The sequence below is a fragment of the Patiria miniata genome, unplaced genomic scaffold (genome assembly GCF_015706575.1).
Source record: "Patiria miniata isolate m_02_andy unplaced genomic scaffold, ASM1570657v1 HiC_scaffold_23, whole genome shotgun sequence".
Classification (NCBI taxonomy): Eukaryota; Metazoa; Echinodermata; class Asteroidea; order Valvatida; family Asterinidae; genus Patiria; species Patiria miniata.
The window spans coordinates 2,562,845-2,577,484 of NW_024037062.1; the positions used below are offsets into that span (position 1 = coordinate 2,562,845).

Genomic DNA, 14,640 nt, shown 5'->3' on the forward strand with positions numbered 1-14,640 from the left:
TTTGCTGTCAAAAATTTTCTTTTCTTGGGTGATTCGTTGTTGTGTCAGTACATGTCAGTAAGCCAATGAGCAAACTTCACTAATGTTTCAAATGAGCCAATTTTGGGGTAAACAATTGAACAGAAAACCCCTAATCTCACCAGTGTCTTCCTGTGGCATCATAGCAACAACGCCCTCTGTTGTCCGGGAAAGCATGGATTTGTTTTTTTTTTAAGTTTAAAGAAGCGCACTTTTGAATAAAATTAACCAAAAAGGGATATATGTCAAAAAGTTTCATACATCTTAGAAGAGTAGAAAGTTGCACAGGAAATATTCATGTCATGGACCCTTATCCATATAGCCTACAGATCAACATTGCCGGAAAAGAAGTACCGATTTAATGACGAAAAACTTGCTCAAAATGAAGACATGACTTGTAAATACCCTGTGAAATTCTTCCGCCTGGAATGATATCGTTCGGAAGATAATCACGCAAGCTGGTTTTCAAATACTCATGCATTTACTCATCACAGAATCCAGTTTTGATTCCCAAAAAAGTTGGGCATAAGAATTACTGCTCCGTTTTCTTAAAAAGTATACATGTAGTAGACGCCGAGCTAATCCAACAGGACAAACCTGCGATGACCATATATCCAAATATCTCCCTCATGACATACTCGGGCTGCGTGCCAAATTCAACACTTGTATCATGAAAAGCACAACTAAAATAATGATCCCTTCACCTATCTGCCGTACAATGTAGTTGCGGGCCTACTTTTAGCCAGCAGCTATCCCGCGCTGGGACCCCCCCCCCCCCCCCCCACCACCACCACCACCACCCCTCCCCCGCATTTAACACACACAAAAACCCGAAATAACGTTAATCAAGCTAGCAGTCCTAAGGGTAAAAAGTATTCAATAAAAACCACTCAAATTATAAACAAAATCAATTCGCAAAACTTGGGGTAAATTTCCTGCCAATTTACTTCGACCGCGCCCATCTTTTCAGTCGCGTCTCGGGGACGTACGTACATGTACATCTTCACTTCTACACGCAGATTAATTGAAACGCTTCTCGTACTCGTACTCGTAGTAGTAGCATGAGAACGAGATTGCAAAAAGCGACATGAAACCCAGACTCACTGAGGGTTCTTTTGGTACTTTATTGAGTGGTACCTGACTATATATGAGATGTGCATGCGTGTCGACCACTGATTTCTACTGTACTACATGCGCGACATTCATTGTACGTGTTCACTTTCACTTGAAGGGACGTCCACAAAAAAACTCATCTAAACAGCTAGCTAGAGCAGCTTTCGTAAAATGTTGAACAACAGCCTAAACAGTCCGGAGCACAAGAAGCAGAGGATGGCAAGTGTAAGTTTGATCACTTTTGTGAGATAGTGTGTGCGTGGAGGAAGGAATAAGTTTGGAAAAGGACGGACGCGTTAACTTTTCGTTTGTTGCCCTGCCAGTGTGCCACGTATTGTTTTCCCCCTTACTCCTTTTAATAGCTGTATTTGTACTGGACCGGATACCACTTGTCTGCTTGTGTCAGTCATACTAGTCAAGGCTAGACTCACACTACTGTAACTTTCATGACTGGCTCCTTTACTACTGACAGCTGACTTGCATGACTTGCTACAGGCATAGGCATAGTTGAATTATCTTGAACTTTGGTCATGTTTGTACTTGTTATTTTTTTTTAAAGATTCCCAGGAACGATTCCCATATCTAGTATCTGGCCATCACTTGTCACCCTTCATTTTGCCCTATGGCACTGTACTGTGGCATGTATGGGCATGCGGTCTGAAAATCAAGTGTTTTCTCAGTAAATACTTCAATATTTTCCCTGCTAAATATAAATGTGACTTTTTAGGAGGCCTGATATCACTTTCTGACATGTCTGATGGCTGATACATGTAGGTCACTGGAAGAAAAAATTATTGATGGCCAGATATGGGAATCTTTCACATTTTTTTGTTGTAATTCAATATTCTGATACCAAATTAAATGTAGGAAGGACAGGACGCCTCACTAATATCATCGCGATACTTTATCACGTTTCTCATTCTGAAGAGAGATTGCTCACCAACCTTCCTGAGTCGTCACTGTCTTTTGTGTTGTAGCCTTTTTTTATGTAGGCTACATTCTTGCTTTCACATTGATCTAAAAAATCAGACAGTGGTTTGATTTATTCCATGCACGACGCCTGTGAAGATGGACATGCACGGAGTATGCGAACGGAGGTGGACTCCATGTTATCGCGGTTGGCGGAAAGTGGTTTTTACAATGATCTAAGCTTAGCTTGAGAAACTCCAGCTCCAATGCCCATCGGGAATTCAACATGTAGAGCTGGAGGTCAATGTACAAATGTACATTGTTGCCAGCAGTCTAAAAATGGCAGAGGCCGTGAAATTTGGCCTCAACACAACACAACACAATGTTTTTTCACATTTTAGTCGATCCGATGACGCGCACTGAACCGACAAATTATACAATGTAGCAACCTCGCAAGCGTGTGGGCGTCGTGTCAACGGTTACGCGCACTTCGCCAAATTAAAAACGAACTAGTATGTACTAAGGCCAAGTAAAACAAAAAATGTTTAGAGGTGAGAAAAAAAAAGGATGCAGCTTCAAAAAAGGATGCGGGCGGGGACGATCAACTGATTGGTTTCTCTTTTTTACTTGGCCTTAAAGGGAGTCTGACTATACATTGTACCACTAAGTTCAGGGGACATGATGAGAGAGGGTCCCTGTTTGATTTCAACTTTGCCCTAAATCATTTTGCCCCACATCAATTTGCCCCAGTAGTTAACTTTGAACCATGTCTGGTGATAGTTTATTGATACGCGGATCCTACACACAAGGATAAACAACTGTTCTGAGCTCCTGTACAAAATGCACTGAGCGGACTTGCCCTAATTGGTTAGACGCGTGATAATGGGCATTACAATGTACATGTAATATCCGTTGGCTTGCAATCGCAAATTTTCCAGGTGTGACATTGTGTTGGTTTTTTGCATGACATCTTAAACGGAAATATTCATAAAACTGTATGCAAAACTTCTCCTTATGTCATGTATGTAGTACATAATTCTTCCAAAATTGTTAAAAATTAATACTTCAGGATATAACAGATGGTATTGTGCAGTTTTTGTCTCCATAGATGAAGTATTTACCCAGAAAATAAACTTCAAATTTCGAGGAGAACACCATTTACCTAAATTTCGTTTTTAATTAGGCTTTCAACCCTAACTCCCTAGGCATTTTTGCTAAAATGTAACCTGAATCCTGCAAAATCCTCCAATTGGCCTCATGGAAAAATAGCATATAGCCTCAATCCTGCAAATTCCTCCATTATTTCTTGAATGTGGTTCTTGGAGGGATGACCACTGCCTCAATCCTGCAAAATCCTACGGCAGTGACTGTCAATATGTTGAGGCTTGGCCAGTGACAACCTGGAGCAGTGCAGACGATTTCAAGTATAATCAAGGACTAAATTTATGCATGGCTGAGCATAAACAACACAAGGTCCGGCCCAAGACCTTGACATAGTGCGTCCTCCGAAATCAGTAACGCACTTTTGCCATGTAACCTCAATCCTGCAAATTCCTCCAATTTGCAAAGAGGATTTTGAAGGATTCAGGGCAGTTAGGGTTAAGAAGTTTTAGACAGATGTGATCCCGAACCGATGAAACAAAAGCGGCTTTTCATTGTTCATTGTCTTGCTGAAGATATTGTGCTCGGTATTAACAATAACAGGGTTCTGCAGTTATCACTTATCAGAATTCAATAATAAAGACCAAAAACGTAGACTCATGAACATTCAAAATAAAATTGGCTGGCTTGACTGACTTTGACACCTGATCGGACACAGAAAGCCATGCAAATCTGAAAGCCACCGCGCGCAGGGGTCTTTGTTGACGAGCATTCATGGTGGTATATGCCACCAGTCACATGCCAGTATGGGCCGTTATCATGCGCGTAGACTCACACACCGTACAAATTTCATGACTGGCTCCTTTAGTGACACCTTACTTGCATGACTTGGCACAATTCAACTCTCCTGAACTTTGGTCGTGTACGACTCGTGTTTGTATTTTTTTGTCAAGTTTGTTGTTATTCACTATTCTGACACGAAATTAAAGGTCATTGTACCACTAAGTACAAGGGACATGAGGAAGGATCCCTGTTTTATTCAACTTTGCCCCACATCACTTTGCCCCAGTAGTTAACTTTGAACACATGCCTGGGTGATACTCCTGGCCCAAGAACTACATGTATCAGGCTCCGCTTACCCGGAACCCCAGGGTACCTGGGTGACAGAACTTCATGACTCTTGTGAAAGAAGTTCAAAAGTCAGTTAATTTTTCCCCATATCCCTTTAATAGAATTTCGGCTGAATATCGACCTTGCGAATTTGAAAATCTGACTTTGACTTCAATTATAGTAAATAAAGTTCCGAACTTTTAGACTTTCCAACCTACAGTATTTTGGAAAATTGACTTTGAATTCCAGACAACGTTAGCGTAGAACCAGACGAAGACACTTGTAAAATATCTTAACCCTAACCCCCAGCCCCAGGGTGATTTACTGGGAACCTTCCTCACCCTTGCATATTCCTACAATAGGCCTTTTCACAAACTGTAAACTGTACACATAAACAGTTGGACTCTGTTTATTTGCAGTTTATGCCTATAACCCAATGTAGTTTATTAGTGCAGTACTCATCCTAACAGATTCCAACCATGGAGGTACATGTAGAACCCTGGTGTGGGAGTTTAATGGGATGGTGATTGCTAGGGTTAAGTCCCAAAAACCAGTCACTGTGCGTGTTCAGTGTCGTGCCAGTACAATACTGAAAACAATGGGGGACCGGTTCGCGGTCAAATAGACACTGCCCTCCTATGAACAACCCATTGGCGCCCATTTTTAAATCATCGAGACAAATCTGTGAAAATTCCATTCTAAACCACTGTCAGCATCTTTCATTACATTGACCTTCAGAAATTGATACAGAGCCCTCTATTGGTGCCTTTCAGATACATGTAACTTGATTCAAAGTAGTGCAGTGAATGCCATAAGAATACATATGTACCTTAGGGGATAAGAGGCACCTAGTAATCACCCTCAAGTGTCAAAATAGTACTTACCAAAGTATATATCGACAACCACATTAATGGTATTTGTCTGTAAGAGGTGGGGTATTTGTATCGCAGACTTTAGGCTGAAATGTATACACATTTGTTTGACCTGGAACATTGACTTTGAAATTAACCTTTGATTAGGGGCAAGTCTTTGGTTATCCAACAGATGTGTGAACACTGGTTTTAATAAGGGAATAACAGTGTGAGGAGCCGGTCTTCACTGCGTGATAATGACCGGGTGTGGGGGTGACCGCTGTTTCGTCTCGGTCCATTAACAGCGGAAACCCCCAAACCTGGTCATTATCACGCAGTGAAGACCGGCTCCTCACACTGTTATTCCCATTAATAAATACCTTTTTAACAAAATAAACAGTTAAAATGCTCCAATTTTGTGACTGTCTTTCGGCGATATTTCCAGACTTGTTTGTGTTCATGTTCATGGGCCATATTTTAGCTTAACAGCTATAACGACGTAAACTCAACAGAAACTGCTGCCGTAGCGAAACAAATTACAACAATGTTTTCATACCTTTACCTGATGGAGGAAGCTGAAATCTCGTTTACACATTCCTTGTGTCAGGAATTACAAAGATGCTTGGTTTAGGAAAGGTAAATATGTCGGTGGGTGAAGTGTTCAAAGAAAATAAATCGTAGATCTACGCTTTCGTCGTAAACATCCTCAGTATATATACATGTACTGCACTGTACTGCTGTACGATGTCGTTTCAAAACTTCCTTATGCGCGCGCACACACGCTTCCCTAGCAACTGTGTTGCGTACGCGCGCGTCAGTCTCACGCGATAGGGGTTGAGCGCATGTGCAGTGCTCTATTGTTACAAGCTACCGCAGGACTGTTACTATATTTTGACCAATCATTGGCTTGCATGGGGCTGAACGGGGCTTGATCAATGCTGGTTCAGGGGCCATTTATTCGCTTGATCTTTGAAGCCGGTCCATTATCACCGTTAATGCCCGGCCACGTGATCGAGTCTTGACCAATCAGAAACCATCAACTCTCCAAGGTATTTATTAATCTGTGTTATTAATTAGCATCAAAATCGGAAATTTTAAGGTCACTCAAATGCTGATATTCACGTTCAAGTTAAAAAGGTTAATGCTGCCTACTCTTCACGTAAACCCAAACAGTTGGATTGTTGTAGAATTTGGATGTGAACAATGTACATATTGTGTCAGTGATAAAAATTGAAACTTCAAAAAAAAAAAATGGGAAAAAAAATCTGGTTTTTTTTGTACTCTCAGTCTCCAAAGCTATTTGTTCAGTCCATCCCTCAACAACAACAAAAACTACCTGTACGTGTAGACCTGTATGTACTGCATGACATGTAACATATCATTTTGAAAAAAAGGAATTTTGGCCTAAAAAAAACCCTGAACATTCTCACTATATGTATGTATGCTGGTACGTGTACACACTGTACCACTACCAGCATACATGTGTACTTGTAATATTTCTTTTGATGTGAAAACAAGTAGGCCTAAATCTGCGTACTTGTTGATCTCCTAGTGATGGGCCAAAAATGTAGTAAAAACTGTAGTACAAATACAAACTTGTATCGATTTCCTTGTGATTTGTAGCAAGTACTGGTACAATGTGTATGTACCGTACCTCTATGATCAATCCCTCAACAAGAGATGTCCATAATTTACTTGTAGACATACACTTACAACAGTTGAAAAAAGGATTTTTTGCCTTTAAAATACCTGAACAATCTCACTATATGCTGCATGTACATGTACATAATATTGTACGTATACACTTTGTACTGTACCAGCATACTTGTGCAATTTCTTTTGACGTGAAAACAAGTAGGCCTAAATCTGCATACAAGTACTTGTTGATCACTTTTGATGGGTCATTCAGTTAAAACTGTACACCACATAGTATGTGTACCTACATGTAATGGTGCATCAATGCTCTCTGAATCTAGGGTAAAGTGCAGGCACATGTACAATAGCTTGCCCTGCCTGTGTGCTGATAGTTTATCTGGAGTGATAGATAAACATTGAACCCAACTTGCCACATCATCAGCTCTATTCACAGCTGGCAGCCTGTCATGCATCTCATGCAAAGGAGGTGTGGCTACACTATAGTGGAGGATTTAACCATTGGCCGAACACTCTATAGTATAAAGGTTAACTGTATAGCGCAGCTTTGTACGCATGAACGAGCGCTGTCACAGAAGGCGTTTTCAGTCATTTGTGATTTATAAGTACTCTAAGCAACAAGTGGTTTTGAACAACTAGAACTTAGAGGCAATAAGTGGTCTGTTCCGTTTCACTTGACAAGACCACAAAAAACGTTCATCAAGATGACACAAGTTGCAAATGGTGTCGCAGGTCATGACATCAACAGCAATCCGGACCCTTATGGCATTCGCTCGCCAAAGGTAAGTACTAAATATGGAAAAAGAAAAGGAATTGACTATTTAATTGTGAGGGTTTTTTTGGTCCAGGCACAGTAGTGAACACTTGTAAAGGTATCGGTGTACAATGTCAGTTTTAATCTTTGGGAAGCTGTCCAAGGCTTTCGAGTCAACTCGTACCTTGGGCGACTCGTACCTTGGACAACTCGTACCTTGGACAACTCGTACCTTGGACATCTCGTACCTTGGATAACTCGTACCTTGGACAACTCGTACCTTCAATTAAGACGACTCGTACCATCAGAATAAAAAGTAGAGTACATGTACACTGTACGTGCGTGACTTAGTGTGTGGTTCCTTGACTCCGAAACGATACGATTCTTTTCAAGTCAAAGTTAATTTCCTTCTCACAGAATAACCAAAGTATACAAGAGCAGTCAGTACTTTTAAATGATTCAGTCCTTTCATAGCTATAAGTCTGAAAGTCTAAAATGTAAAAAATAAAATTCACAGATGGTTTATTCATCAACTGGTTTATTCGAAACATTTACAAATTGGGGGCGGGGGTTTGGCCAGATGTTTCGTCATAGTCCGACTTGTTGAAATGAAATCGATTCACGATGAACAGCAGACAAGCAATCGTCTCTTGAGCAGCGCAATGGTTCATCAGAAACCCGCAAGATCATCTGAAAAAAAAAAATAGCGGTAAACACATAGTTTTGGGATGAAAATATATCGATTCCGTAATACATGTATTTGCAATTTTTTAAGTAGGCCTAAGTTGAAAAACGGCAAACTGCAACAATGTCACCGTGCACGGACGGTCCGACTTGTTAAAATGAAATCAATTAATAATGGTGGACTAGCAGCAATTGTCTTTCGAGCAGTGCAGTGGTTCATCAGAAAACCGCAGGTTCATCTGTAAAAAAAAAATTAAAAAAATTGCGGTGAACACATAGTTTGGGATGAAAATTAGTATTTCCTAACAAAATTGGAAATATTTGTCAGTCCAAGATTCACGTCTTATCATTTTTGCGGGGAAAAAAAAGAAGTAGTTCAGGCGATTATAGGGATCAATAATAGAAAAATGTTGCAACCTGACGCCACTTTTTTCTTCATATATATATCATTTCAATGATGGTCATTTATTGCAAAAATGATGGTAAGACGTGAATCTTGGATAAAAACATCAGTTCCATAATATTTTCACGTAGCCTAAGTCTCTAAACGTAACGGCAGACTGCATCAATGTCACCGTTCACAGACGTCCATATTGACCGGTCAGCGCGGCGCAAGAACCGTGTCACTTTGCACGGATGCCGCGTGGGCCTGTGCATGCCGCGCACACAGTGCGTGTAAGCTGCCGCGGCCGGCTTCGCGCTTAATAAATTCTTCTTTTTTGGGGGAAAGAGAGCCTTTACCAAAAAGAGATTCACCTTTATTTTAATAAGCATTCCACTTTCAATGAGTTACGGTCCACTTTATTCAGCCTCGGATCATTATCCTGATTGACGGGGAAATCATTGACGGTACGACTTGTCTTATGCGTGATGGTACGAGTCGTCTTAACTGAAGGTACGACTTGCCGAAGGTACGAGTTGTCCAAGGTACGACTCGGTATAATGACGTCGAGTTGAAGGTACGAGTTGTCCAAGGTACGAGTTGCCCAAGGTACGAGATGACCTGTTACCCTGTCCAAGTACACGTAGGCCTACATGTAAGTTTAATGTTGAGATGCAAGTCATCTCTAGACTAGCTTTCTTGATGACGATGACGTAACTGGAGAAATATGGGGTGTTGGTTAACTCGGTCCAAACCAACTCGGTCCGAGTCAACTTGGAACCAACTCGGTCGGTGACCAACTACATGTACTGATGTAGGTCCCTAACCAACTTAGTCCATATGGGAAAATGTACACACACACAAAATTTAAATTTTTTTGTAGCAAGGCGATAACAAACCCGTGTTTTTATGCCCCGCGGCGAAGCCGAAGGGGCATTCTGTTTCCGCCTTGTCCTTCCATGGGTGGGTGGGTGGGTGGGTGGGTGTGTGTGTGTCCGGACAAATCTTGTCAGCGCGATAACTTGAGAAATACTTAACATATGAACTTCAAATTTGGTTTGTGTATTGTTCTTGGTAATCCTAAGAACCCTTTTGCATTTGGGGCCGAAAGGTCAAGGGTCAAGGTCACAGTGACTAAAACAAAAGAAGTTTTGTCAGCGCGATAACTTGAGAAATACTTTACATATGAACTTCAAATTTGGTTTGTGTATTGTTCTTGGTAATCTTAAGAAGCCTATTGCATTTGGGGTCAAAAGGTCAAGGGTCAAGGTCACAGTGGCTGAAACAATAGAAATTTTGTCAGCGTGATAACTTGAGAAATACTTTACATATGAACTTCTTATTTGGTTTGTGGATTGTCCTTGGCAATCCTAAGAAGCCTATTGCATTTGGGGCCAAAAGGTCAAGGGTCAAGGTCACAGTAGCTAAAACAAAAGAATTTTTGTCAGCACGATTACTTGAGAAATACTTTACACGTGAACTTCAAATTTGGTTTGTGGATCGTTCTTGGTAATCCAAATAGGCCTATTGCATGTGGGGTCGAAAGGTCAAGGGTCAAGGTCACAGTGGCTAAAACAATAGATCTTGTATTTATTCTGAGATCATAGGGATTAGGGATTAATTCATATAAAACCTACAGAAGACACTAATGCTGTCAGTGAACGTTCCATGTGACCAAGGTACATATAAGTTGATGTTAAAAGAGTGGTGTTATGTCATGGGAACAGTCACGGTTGCGGGGCATTTGTGTTTGTAAACACACCTGACTTGTTTTATTCAGTTCTTCAAAACTGATCTCTGTACGCAGTTTTGTTTCTGTTGCGTAAGTTTCTAGGCTATGTTACAGTATGTGGACAGCTCGGGGCGGGGATACCGTAGCTTGTTGGGCTTAAATAAACTGAGCTTTGAAATGAAAGTTTCGTGCATGACCTACGTGTACGTGTGCTGAGTCTAGGCAGGCTACCGGCGCGGCTGCCCATCGCTCGACCGGTACCCGTACCAGCTCAATGGACCCAGCGGCAAACCAGTCTCACAGTCACTCCGTATGTGTACGTACATGTACTCAGGTCACTCAGCGGGGAAAAAAGCAACATCGCCAATCGGTGCCAGGGACTTCGTTTGCCCTGCTCCTGGCCGCACAGCCGGTTGCACAGTCCGTGATTCAGAATGTAGTTTAAATCAGAGTGTGCCATTTTCACATAAATTATTATTTACTAGTTTATATAGAAGCCTAGTGCTACGATAATTAAATCCGAAATCCGTGAAGCTTACTATGGTGCCCAGCATGCACAGGCCTATTGAACATGCTGAAAGATAAGTGTACATGACAATATAGGCCTGATGGTTCTAAAAATGTCAGCTCTGCATATATATTGACTGATAATATTCCCTAATCAACTCTTAAACATGCTTTTACTGTTTGTACATGTATCCACATTAGATTGATTGCACACATTGTGATTATACCGTATGTGCAAATTGATGAGCAACTTTTGCTGTAGGCCCTATGGACTCTAATAGGCCCACTGTTCAGATGCACACCACAAATACTAGTCTAACCGAACACAACCCATCAAAGTTCAACAGCAGGTTTGTGTTTAAATCTGTTGGGATAGGTACAGTTCCCCTAAACAGATGGTCTTTTACACTGGGGTTGGCATACCTCCAGAAACTAAGTCCAACAGTGTGTGTGTACAATTTCCCATGTGGATGTTGGAATTTGCCTGAATGGGTAGGGTTCCTAGTAAATTAGGCTGGGGAGTTAGGGTTTTAATTAAGATTTTCTAGGGGCTAACATCAATTCTTCTTTTCAAAAAACAGTCAATCAAAAGTCAAAATTTGTATTCATTATCATCATGGAAAATTATATGGTTACTCGCATGACATTGGTTACTCACATTACCGGTTACTCGCATTACCTGTTACTCGCATTTCAATTTTTGATACCTCCTGATGACATCATGCTTGGTATCATTTTCAGTTCATTTATCAATTCAATTACCAAGGGAAGAAGGGAAATATGAAATGGCAAAGACTAATCAATTTCATTGAGCTGCAATATCAAAAACTTGATCTTTTGGTTACTCGCACACCAAATGATGCAACAAAATTGCATCCACACACTATACAAGAAGCCATGGTCCAGAAGTTAAAAGTTAAAAACAAACTCTGGACTGAATTTCAATTTTTTGGGGGTCATGTCTCTGTTTGCTTGGAATTGCCCAAAGGGAAATTCAAGCCCTCTGATTGTGCGTAGCTCCATGGTAGGAAGCAAGTGGCCAATACTGCAAGTCATGGCATTTACATTTAACTTTAGAATGGAAACAGACCAAGCAAATAGACTTGCTGTTTGGGTAAGGCAGGGCATGTGTGCAGAATTTCTCAAAACTATGCAAATATTCAATTCAAAGGTTAACTGTTGCAGGTACTACAGAATCTGTACACAAGTACCTGTACTAGTTCTTTACCACTGCAATTCCTTCGTAGGTGAACATGTACTGGTACTTTTTGCCCACAATCAAAAGGCTATGCTTTGATTCATCAATCCAATTGTTTTATTTTTCTACTGGTACCCAGTCTATGGAATATTCCCTTGCACAACAGGGGTCTGTATTTGGGCAGATTCAGTGATTAATTATTCACAGCAAGACTGTGTCTTGGCCTTGAGATTCGGACCATTATGCGGGTGCCTACTAAATCGGGTTTTCTCTAAATACGATAAATAAAACGTAGGCACTTGAACATGGTGAATTGTAACTCGCAACACTATGCGTCCGGTGGCTTTGAATTATCATTTTTTAAATAACGCTCATAATTGACCAATCGACAGCTTACATTGTAGTCCACATTTCAGTATGAAATGACATCATGTCGACTCCGATTGGATGCAGCTCGCAGGTTTGCATAAATTTGCATGCTTAGATTTCAGAAGTTGGCCCGGAGACAAAGAGGGCTCCATTGGACGACGGATGATACTCAGGCTAATCTAGGTACCGGTATTGCACTCAAGTATTTTAACCCACGGTATCTTTCACATCCTCCAGTGAACAAGAAATTTAACTAATAAGCCATTTGTGAGTTAATTTTGAATAAAATCTGAAACGTTGACTTAATTCAATGCTTCGCACGTTTTAACTTTGAATTCTCCCGACCAAAGAGAATGTTACTACCGGTATATCACGTGATTTGGGGCAAGCCTTTAACCCTACATGTAGCTTACCTCAATCCATCAAAATCTAAAATATGATAAGAGCCTTATCTTAATATGAAAAAATATTTAAGGTGGATGTTCTTTAAAATAATGGAGAATTTAAGTCGTCCACGCCACTATGCTAAAACAATGACAATGTTAGTTGACAATGAGTACCATGTATGTAATATAATAGAAATGGTTGTTGGACTACACGTACAACATGTACATGTAGTCATGATAGTAGGCTAGCCTACTACATGTTGTACGTGTAGTGCATATAAATACATGTAGCACATTTGCCTTGTAGCAATTTAAACAAAAAATTCACAATTTGATGCCGTTACAGCTATGTTCTTCAAATACAGCCATGCTTCAAATATTTAAGTTTAGTCAGGTGTGGCAAACATGGCAAATGGCAACACGTGTTGTCTTCTCTGGGCAAGTTTCTTTGCATACCGTATAGTACTCACTTATAATTGCTATTAAACAATTAATTTGTTTAGCCGGCCCATCTGTTCCATAAAGAAAACGCCTTTGCATATTTGCAAATGGACGGCTGCTTCCCTTTGTACGTAATTAACAAATAAATTAAGGAACCAGTTGTTGTGGGGGAGATGAACAAATGTCATGATAGAAGTTAACAATTGACAAATTGAAAAAAAAAGAAAAAAAAAAGAGAAACAGGTCAAAAGTTAATTAAAATGTATACATGTATGTATTTGGTGTATTCGAGTAATTATTAGTGTTGAAGAAATTCATTCTGTAAATACAGCTGTTCAATTCATGTTAATGGGTTATAAGGCTACTCGCTAAAACGTGGTACCGGTGAAGCATGAATTTACGTTTTATGAAATACGGACTGATTGGTGGTATTGCGCATACTCATGCATAGATAATTTGGAGAGGGACCGGTCACCTGAGCTGGTTTAACCAATAAAAGAGAAAAAGAGTCCGATTTTCATACGAGTCCGATTTTCATATGACACCGGTACATGTCGTCACCGACAGCACGAAGTAACACTCTACGTGTTAAACCATATTTTTTTCGATTTTCATTTTTTTTTCATTTTTAAACATTATTCATCAAGGCCTACCATTGCACGAAGTTTCAAAGCTTCAAGAGCTTTACTTTAATAATTACGCTAATTATCCATGGCAACTTTTGCGCAAGAGTGACGATTTTCGTTTTCACGAAGTAACACTCAAGTTCCATTTACCATTGCAATGCATGGCGCGCACTCTGCTCAAATGTGAGCAAAAACGTTTTCACGAAGTAACACTCTCCTTGTATGCGCGCGGGCGCGCTGACCTGATCAAGTTGCACTTTTCAAGTTGCACATTAAAGAGAGTTACTTCGTGAAAATGAAAATTTACAGTTTCGCAGCTTTTTCGTTTTCACGAACTACATTGTAACACTCACCTTTTTTCTCTTATTTCTTGTTGATTTAATATACAAACGGGTGAAAAACAGCAGATTTAATAAATTCAATTCATCAAGTGTCCACAACAAGAAACCCAACGAAAGGTACTCTGCAGTTTTGACGCAAAGTGTTGTTTTAGAAGGCGTTCAACTTTAGTTGCCGTTTTCTCCAATTGCTAGTTTTTACTGGTATGTGGGAGGGTGTTACTTCGTGGTGTTGCTGACGAATATGTACATGTACACAGTCTTGTTCTGACAAACTGTCGACACACACATGGGGAGGTGGAAAAGGGAGTGTTTTTGGTAGCAACTGCCATCCAACCTTCTTCACGCGTATTACACATGTACTTCTAATGTGCAGGCCTACACCGTGTTTTGGGGAAAGTTTTTATTATTAGGCAAATTACTGGTAGGACCGAGTTATGGGGACTTTCTGCTCTCCCCGTACCGTTT

At 40.4% G+C, this 14,640-nt stretch overlaps 1 protein-coding gene across 2 annotated transcripts in view; it reads left to right on the plus strand.

Annotated features, from left to right (window-relative positions):
• The first annotated feature begins 1,181 nt into the window (after window positions 1–1,181).
• The window catches only part of LOC119731152 (bifunctional 3'-phosphoadenosine 5'-phosphosulfate synthase-like), a 38,821-nt gene continuing 25,362 nt past the window's right edge, over window positions 1,182–14,640 (plus strand). Inside the window, exon 1 of one of the 2 annotated variants that reach the window (XM_038204198.1) lies at window positions 1,182–1,356. In XM_038204198.1, the coding sequence (XP_038060126.1) occupies window positions 1,303–1,356 (54 nt within the window). In that variant the 5' untranslated portion in view covers window positions 1,182–1,302. Of the gene's footprint in view, window positions 1,357–7,166; window positions 7,538–14,640 lie in introns of those variants that run through there. The other variant, XM_038204197.1, reaches the window with a different exon arrangement.